We start from the raw sequence: 9,338 nt of genomic DNA, 5'->3' as shown, positions 1-9,338 counted from the left end.
TTTCCTTTTCTCTCTCCTCTCCCTCTCATTTCTCTCCTTCCCTCTCTCTTTTTTCTCTCTCCTCTCTCTCTCATTCCTCTCCCTTCCTTGTCCTCTCTCATTCATTTTTCTCTCTCCTCTCTCTCATTCCTTTTTCTCTCTCCTCTCCCTCTCTCATTGGCATGGGAGGTTGGAATACACAAGGCTTACAATGCAAAGTCAGAACACTATAGGGTAGAGGAGTCTGTAAAAAGATAGCTATCAATCAGGTGACAGTTATTGGGTACTGGCATGGGCTAACAATATAAGCAACTTGGACCAAGACCATTTCACAAGTGAGCTATTGCCTTATTAATGTTAAGTATCACTTTATTGGCTCCTTTACCCTAAATATACTAAAGAAATCTGGACAACCGGACTGGCATTAGGTCCAAGGATAATGATTAAAATGCAGATCATTCATTAGTTTTGAAGCCACAATAAGGTCGCATCTAATGCTACAGCATCAGCCTCAGATTTTTGCAAATCCTCACCCACCAGCAAATCAATAGTGGCTCCGCCCACATCAACCACAACAAACTTTTCTCCTTCTCTGATGGATAGGAATCTAGCATTTTGGAGACAATGCAAAGATGCAGCCTCTGGCTCCAGAACTACTCTTAATAGATGAGGGCTAGCATCCTCTGAGCATGTTCTGCTTGACACTCCCTTGACCATACCAACTTCCTGAGCACATTTCCTCATCTTTTGCTTGGCAGCTTCTGCCCATATTTCTGGTGCCAAAAGACACCATTCAATATCCTTCATCATCAATTGCCCACCATACCTGTCCCTCAGGTAATGCAAGATAAATTGTGATACTTTCTTGAGGTAGTCGACGATGAGAGACTCAATTGAAAGACCTTGAGGAAGAGCCTTCGATTTGGAATGACCTTTGTAAGGATCTTGTTCTGCTAGATATAACTTGAAACCACTCATGAAAGTACTTCCGCAAGGAAGTGATTGCGTGCATGCAACAATCGTCTTGATGGCAATCTGGTTTGTGTTTTGCAGTAGGGCACAGAGGAGGCCTCATGCTGTAGGGGCCAATCGCGGTTGATGTCGTGCACAGATGTGGATGTCGTGCAGGGGCCATACCCTCTCTTGCTCTATTTGCCTATTAGGTTTAACATCTTATCTCTTTTTCTCTCTCCTCTCATTCAATCTTTTTTTCTCTCTCCTCTTCCTCTCTCATTTCCTTTGGCTCTCTTCCTCTCCTTCTCTCATTTCTTCTCCCTCCCTCTCTCTCTCTCTCATTTCCCTATTATGTTTTCTTCTCTCCCCCTCTCCCTCCCTCTCCCTCTCTCATTTCGCGTCTATTTCCGCGTCTATGTTCGCATCTATACTCGCGTCTACCTGAACAATAGATGCGCATATACACGCAAAAATAGACGCACACGTCAAAATTCAAATCATACTTAAATCATTTCTTTTCAAACTACTCCTTTCCTTTCCTGCATTTTTTGCGGTTCTGAAGCTTGAGTTTAGCCGACATGCAGTCTCTTCATGCCTCACCTCCTCATAACTCACCTCTTCTTTCATTTCAAACACACAAGAAGGGAAAAAGGAAAGCCAAGGAGAGGAAGAAAGAGAGAACAAGAGAGAGGAGAACAAGAAGAAGCAGCAAGCAAGCATCAAGGGAGGGTAACTTACCAAGGAGAGGAAGAAGGAGAAGGAAGAAGCGCCACCACCCGCCACACCAAACACCCAAGGTGAGTCTCTCTCTCTCTCTCTCTCTCTCTCTCTCTCTCTCTCTCTCTCTCTCTCTCTCTTTGTTTCTCTCTTCCTCTCTCTGCTCTGTCTGTGTATTTAGGATTTGTAATTCCATTATGTATTGCATTTTGTAAATCATCAATGGCGGTCGTCGACCTAAAATCAGTCGACCGAGCGTGTCTGATAGCGCGTCTATATCTCAGTGTAGACGCAGATATAGACGCGAAAAATGTTTCTTTGAGGGCGCATCTTAGAGCGCGTGTGCTCTGCAGTGTACACGCGATAATACACGCACTGACAGACGCCCATAGAGACACAGGTATAGACGTTGTATGTAATATGTTTTATCTACACAGGGTAATATGATTTTTCTTGTGTAGATGTGGAATCCTGGATCCTCCAGCACCCCATTCAACAAGGAGCAATTCATGGGGGAGATGACCAATTATCTTGGTCGCCCTCCCACTGCAGATGAGGTTTTCAGTGTGATGTCTGGGACACCTATCACATCTTTGCCTACACAGGGATTAGCTGAGGTACATGGATCGGCCGAAGCACGTACATCTGCAGAAGCACGTGTATTGAGTGAGGTAGATGGTAGTGCACACCGAGGGAGGAGGGAGAGTGGTGCAGGAGGACGAGGAGGTCGAGGGCTTTGTGGGGGTTGCCTAGGTGGTGGCTCTCGATCACCCTCACCGGAAAATGAGAGAGGTGGGCCTCCACAAATGTACTACTCTATCACTGATGTTGGTGGTATCTTGCATGACTTTGAGGGGAGGGAAGTGATAGCCTATTTGAGAAGTGTCATGCATACCACATACAAAGATTGCATGATTCCCTTCAAGCACCAAAAAAATGGTTTGTGGCAAGAGGTGCTGTGAGCAGTACATAAAAGGTACCCTAATCCCGAGAATTCACGATTCTTAGATGATTAGGGACGGTCAAAGGTGAGAGACGCGCTTCATAACAAGAGGTCTCACCTTATGGCGCGTGCCAAGGATCCATTACGGAGACAAGAGCAGGGGCACCCTGGATATGGCCAACCACCCAATTTCTACCGCAAGTAGTGGAAAGAAGCCAAGAAGAGAGTAGCGGAGAAAATGACAAGTCGCCAGCATGCAGAGGCGCGACGTATCCAGATGGCAACCGTGGGATCTTCGCATTATGGATCGGGTGGCAGGGAGTCATGGGAGGCTGAGTTTGTAAGTATTATTTGATTTCTTTTTTAAAATTAAATTTTGTAATTTGTTTCACTTCATTATGTAGTGCGTTTTAATACGTTGTATGTTAAAATTGTTTTGTAGTATCATATCGTTGGTAGGATGCCTACTCCTAGAGAGGTAGGCTACCATCGAGGTCATAACCGGGCGTCGACTTGGCAACATTTGTACGAGGAGGGACTCATCACGGAGGAGCAATATAATCGCGCCATGAGGATTCCACCACCAGAAGAGGTATGTTTTATTTTTTACATGAAAAGTATAGATAGCTCTAATTTTTTGTTTGTAATGGTATTTATATACCTTAATCCTTTGTGTAGGTGAACCCTGATGCAGTTGAGGATAGCGAAGGGGGGACTAGCAGTAGCGGTGGTGGCAACGGCAGTGGCACAGGCAGCAATGGTGGTAGCGATGATGATGCCTCTTCTGAGGAGATATAGAGGAGCCCCATGCATGCATGCCTCCCCTTGGCTTGTAATTTTCATTTTTGATATGTATTACTTTTAGCTAGTGCTTGCGACCATGATGTCACAAGCACTAGAACTCATAATGTAAAAACGTTTCATCTATATATATGAAATTTCGTGTGCTACATACATTGTTTTGTTTTTAGTATCCAATCTTCGAAATAATCTTTCTCTGTTTTCCCTAAGCATACAATTTGATGTTGATGGGGGGAAAAAAACCAGAGAGCATGTGGCTTGCAAAGCCACATGCTCTCTGGTTTATTTTTCATACCTCTGTTTTGCGCGTCTATCAACGCGTCTAAATTGCAAGATAAATGCGCGTCTATTCTCATCAAAAACTTTTAGAGTAAACGCGGTTTTAGACACGTAGATACACGCGTATATAGATGCACAATATGAATATATCCACTTTTTTATACATATGATTATATATTTACGTAGTGCATTTATATGCACGTCTACAGACACGTCTAAGTGTGCATGTAACTCTGATCATAAGTGCGCTTTTAGACGCGATTTTGTAGATGGGGAAATAGACGCGTTAATAAACACGTCCGACATTTTTTTTCACAATTCAAATATTGCGTCTACAAGCGCGTCTATGGATCCTTTTTGTTGTAGTGGCGCCGACGCATCATGCCTACCTTACGAGTGTAGTGAGCTTACCTTGATGCTCGATCGAGTACCCTCCTCTCTCTTGCACACCGGTAGCTCCATGATCCTTGTGGCAAGATCAAGCAACCTCAATCCCTCTCCCATGAGCTCCATCCTCCATATCCACGCGTGAGACAAGGGAAGAGAAGAGAAGAGAAGAAGATGGAGAGAGGAGATGGAGAGCTTCTTCTCCACGATCCCTCACTCTCACACACTCACTTCCTCACCCTCTCACACTCCCTCACTCCCTTTCTCAAGCACAAGCAAGAAGGCAAGAAACAAGAGAAGAAGAAGAAGAAGCTTTAGCCACACACAAGAATGAGCTTCTCATTCACTTTTGAACTTTATATACATGCCCTCCCTTCTTTGGGCGGTCATCCCCTTTTTTACATGGCCGGTGATTGGCCTAAGCCCATTTCTCATTTCCCACCATTCTAATTTATCCTATTCCCAACTAATGCATAAAATTTGCAGAGGAGCGAGCCTGGCACTCTTTTACAAGGATTCGGGAGTACTTCCACATTTAATGGTGTGCTTTTTACTATTTTACTTTCTCGGGACGACACTGAGACTTTCTAGGGGTCATGCACGAACATTTAAATTTTTCAGGGTCTGGTAACCGGTCAAGGCGTATTTTCCTTCTTTTATCCTGTGCCTCTTTTGCTATGTCCTTTTTTCCATTTTCCCACTCCTCTACTCCATTTTCCCGCTCCTCTATGCTATGGTAAACACGGTAAACATTACCCCCCTCCTAGCCAAGTGCCAGTCCCATGGCACTGTGGTGGGAAGTGGTGGGATAGTTGGGTCTGCTGCTAAGCGGAATTGGTGGGTAGATGACACTGATTCAAAGTGAGGGTGTGAATGAGAGGTGATGGAGTTTAATGATGATTACCAGGAGAGATTCTGGCGTGCTTTAGGCTTCATGAAGATGCTCGGCATTTCTCACACAGTTGTGGCTTCCATTCAGCGACGGCTGATAGGGGTTCCAGTTGGCTGGTGAAAAATATGTAGCCGGACATCCCTTGAGCATCAGAAACAGTTGATCAATAAGCAATCCCTTAGGAGGATGGTGTTGGAGGGATTTATCCTGGAGAAGCCCCCCCGAACTCTACCTTGACAAAGATATGCTTTGTCTTCACATTGAAGATCTGTATCTTTGATTTGAAGATCTTTGTCTTTTATTTGAAGATCTTTGTCTGTGATTTCAAGATCTTCAGTGCTGTGTAGAAGATCTTCAACCTTACATTGAAAATCTTCAGGCTTGTGGAATCAATAAGCGATCTGTAGATCTTGAGGCATTAGGCATGCATCTTTGGAAGATGAGGTTCCAAAATCTATGCCAATGGCAGATCTATTACTGAGTACTCCTTTTGCTTGATTTGGTTTAGTCATGGTAGCCATCAGCAGGCACATGGTTGGTGACATGAAGCATGTGGTCTGTCCAATCCAATGCAGAAAAGCTCGTGAAACAGCAGCAATGGTGTCATGTCCGACACATGGAAAAAGTTTTGGTCATTAAAGGATGCCGTGGATGATCTTCTTTAGCTGAATAGCCAGTTCTTGAAACACGAACATAACCTGCAAGAAAAGTTGTACACTCCCTAAGGGGTGTGTCTGCCTCACCGTGTAGTGCATGGTGCCCGTGGCAGTGGAACTGGGAGATGGGTCTAACCTTGGGCAATCCCTTGGTAATGTCATACACTTGAGAACCCAGTTCCTATGTCGTTGGAGGTGCGGTGCAAATCTTAGGGTGACAGGTCTGAAAGTCCTACCCTTGATGTGCCCTAAGTGTGAAGTGGGGAAAGGGTTAGGGAGAACCCTAGATGCAGTGACTGTGGTGCACAACAAGGTGAAGGGAAGTTGCAAGCTCATCATGTGAAGTCTTCTCTCTCTTATCTTTGCTTAGTAGTAGATTCATCCCTTGGCTTTGCTATTCTTTGCTGTTGTCTCTTCTTTCCGGTTCACCTTTTCTTTTGTTGCCTTGTGGCTTTTTTTTTTTTGAAGAGGTTATACATAGATGCATGTGATACAAGGGCATGATGGGAGTTTAATCCTCGTCATCCGAATGGTGGGTAGGGGATGGTGGAGGGCGAGGGGCTTTGTTAAGGAATTTGCGGCTCAGCATGTAGCCCTTGAGATTGAGACGGGTCTTGAGAGTTGTGGTGGAAAGGAAAGGGTGGTTACACTATGTGAATTTACTATTGCTAGTATCCTCAAGCAGTGCAATACAGAAGGATGGCAGAAGAGTAGCGCGCATCATGAGGCAAGTCATGGTGCTGCTATCTATGGCATTGGGGTCAAAGTAAAGGGATGGAAGGTGGCATTCTTGAGGTGCATGCTCTTGGTAGATTAGAGTCCTAATTAGTCTAAGATAATTACAGGTTGTTATGAAGGCGGGGTCAGGACAAGATGTGAACTCACTAAGGAATCTATCTATGGAACTGTACAAATTAGGGAGGGTAAATACAAGGGCATCCTTATAGGAGGTGCTATTGGCGTTATAGATGATAGGGAAGTCAAACTTGCCGTGGATGGATAGATTGAAATCCATGCCTATCCTTCAAGGATATGGCATGAATGTGGGGTCGTTTCTCTCAGAAGGAAGGGTGTTACAAAATGCCATCCCAGCGTCAAGGTTGACATCAAAAATGCGTCTTCTCCAGGTGGATTGGCAATTGTAGCCCTCCACCGAGCTAGGCACCTGGAATACTTTATCATGCCAAAATTTGCGGTCCTCAGTTCCCCAAGCACTTGGGTTGGCCTCTCGCTCTGCTAGCCACTTGTCCTTGAGCCTTGCACCCATAGCGATTACATCATTTACAACTTCAATGGGCATTACTCTATTTAGTTTAGTGGGAAGCTCGAAGCTCAAGTCGAAGGGGTTGGGGCACATTCTTGCTGTTCCCAGATGATTAGCTCTGCATGGAATCTAGTAGGGAGGTCCTCAAGGCACGGTGGGAGAGGAGCAGGTTGCCTTGGGACAGGTCTAATGTTCAGCTTCTTCCTTGCCTTCTCCACCATTTCTCTTCTGCGCTTAGCCAAGGCTGCTTTCCTCTCAGCGGATGTGTCAGTGGGTTGCACTTCATCTTGTTGTGGAGGAGAGGGTGGTGGGACGTAGTCCTCCTCCTGAGGTCCCATATCAAACTCTGGTCCAACCCCTTCTGCTTGCACTTCTTCTTGCACCTTCTCTTCTGTGAAACCAAGTTCGTCAATTTCTTGCACCGTCAGGCCTACCTGTGTAAGGTATTTTCTTTGCTCCTCTAGGCTCTACGGCGGGCCTCCTAGTTGCAGTGATATGTGCAGGCCTGCTGTTAGGGCTCTGCGTGCAATGGCTAGCTTCTTCTGCAGCAACTGATCATTGGTCTTATTTTCTTCTGTTTCGGTGGAGTGAAGCAGCGTGTTGGGGAAAGTGTGCTGCTGGGCCATCATAGAGAGCTGGGCAGTCTCTGCCTGATTTTTAGCCAACACTCTATCTCCTTCTACTTTGGCCAATTGGCGTGCTAGGTCTCGTATCCTCCTTTCGTTGTGGTCAGCCCATTCCTTCACTCTCTTCTCCATATCTTCCAGGCTCTCCCCCTGATGGAGGGTCATAGCCATGAGTCGTTGCTCTTGGTCTTCGAGCTCGCGGTGTAGGCGGGACTGCTCTTGGTCTTCTTTGGCAATTTGCACACTGAGCTGATCCAGCTGCACCTGCATTCTTTGCACCTGCTCTTCTCTTAGCTTTTCTAGCTCTGCAGTCTCCTGTTTGATCCTCTCAAGCTGGTTTTGTGCCTCCTGGTTGACTGTAGTGAGCTAGTCCTTCTTGCGCCGCAAGTGAGTAGTGGTCTCCCTCTCTCCGTTGACGCGATTCATTAGGATTTTTCTTCTTCTCTCCCAGGCAGCATCATGTTTCTTTAGGGTTTTTGCTTCTTCTGCATCTCTATTGCTGGCTTCCTCCTTTAGCACAGCAATCTCCTTTTGGTACTCTGCTATCTGTTTAGTTTTCTCCAGCTAGAGAGTGGCTCTCGATTCTCGCTCTGTTGCCAACTCTTCCATGGCAGTTCTCTTTCCTTCCTTGGCCTTTTCTAGCTGCGAGAGCAGCTCTTTAACGTACTCATCGTACTGGCCTGCTGGAGGTGAGGGATGGGACATGGTGGCGGTGGTGGTAGTAGCTTCTGTTTTCTGTCTTTTAAGCTCTAGGCTTGGCTTCACATCAGTCGTGGTTGCCCTCTTCACTCCTGACACTGGGGTGGCTATGCTAGTGATACCAGGAGGCATATTTCACAGTGGATTCCGTGAGGTTTTACGGTGGATTCCGTAAACTTTGATGACCGGGGCTCATACACAAAGTGGATTCTTTGTGCGAGAAGTTGATGGGGACGCCTGTCCTTTTCGGGCGTTTCATTAATTTAGTGTGTACATGGGTGATTCCATAGCAGGTGATTCCGCAAAATGCATATTAAATTAATAAACATTTATGAGTTTAGAGCGCACTCGTAATAAATTAAGGTTAGGATTTATTTCTAACCAATTGATTTATTTATGTAGTTGAAGACTGCTAGGTATTCACTTTTGTCGGTTTAATTGTATTATTTTACTAACGATTGTGAATGCTTTAGTTGATGTATAGAGATAGCAGCAGTGGCGGAGGAAAGCATTGGAGGATAGTGAGTATTCGGTTTATGGATTATATCTTGATAGGCGCCACACCTATATTTTGTCATGCCTATTTATTGAGGCATCGATTATTTATTATTATTTTGTATGGGCATGGGCGCACGATTATGTTATTTCTATTTGGACATTGTATTGGGCGTGCCAGACTCTTTGGGCACCGTCCATTAGCTTTATTCCTATTTTTGTGTTAAAGCAAACTCAAAAGCTAAAAGCTTGCTATTTTGTAAATTGGGCTATTATTTGAGCTTGAAGATGAAATATACATAAAATACATGCTTTGTGGAGCGCTCACACAAGGCATGGGGGGAGATTGCACCCAATTGGTCTCTTGCTCTTGTCGTTCATGCTTTTTACCTTGTAATTTGTGCAAAAAGTAGAGTTCTATTGTTCTTGGGGACCTTCAGGCATTCACTACGCGAGCATACAACATCCAATCTAAACACCAGTGGTATCAGAGTGAAGCTGAGATCAAGAGCTTCCAATCGCTACCCATCTCGTGCGAAGGCGGAGCTCCTGGAATGATCGAGCTCTACGGTCAATCTCGTCGCAAACCGTCGATACAGGCAGACTTTTGGCGATCAAGAACCTGTGTTTCCATCATTGGATTGCG

At 45.2% G+C, this 9,338-nt stretch overlaps 1 protein-coding gene and 1 long non-coding RNA gene across 2 annotated transcripts; one reads left to right on the top strand and one right to left on the bottom strand.

Moving 5' to 3' along the window:
- Positions 1-441: 441 nt before the first annotated feature.
- On the bottom strand, positions 442-957 carry LOC148024700 (uncharacterized). The gene has a single exon (XM_087693603.1). It carries the CDS (start codon positions 955-957, stop codon positions 442-444), a length of 516 nt encoding a protein of 171 aa, XP_087549729.1.
- Positions 958-1,698: 741 nt separating this feature from the next.
- LOC148024699 (uncharacterized) lies at positions 1,699-5,072 on the top strand. Its single transcript, XR_015693230.1, has 3 exons — positions 1,699-1,730; positions 2,112-2,321; positions 5,040-5,072. It is a non-coding gene; the product is annotated as an uncharacterized LOC148024699 (long non-coding RNA).
- The last annotated feature ends 4,266 nt before the right edge of the window (positions 5,073-9,338 follow it).

Source organism: Lygodium microphyllum, chromosome 15 (genome assembly GCF_053477565.2).
Source record: "Lygodium microphyllum isolate KBCC chromosome 15, Lygodium_microphyllum_v1.1.10, whole genome shotgun sequence".
NCBI classification, from domain to species: Eukaryota; Viridiplantae; Streptophyta; class Polypodiopsida; order Schizaeales; family Lygodiaceae; genus Lygodium; species Lygodium microphyllum.
Note: the sequence above shows the minus strand (reverse complement) of the source record. Positions and strands in the feature narration are given on the sequence as shown.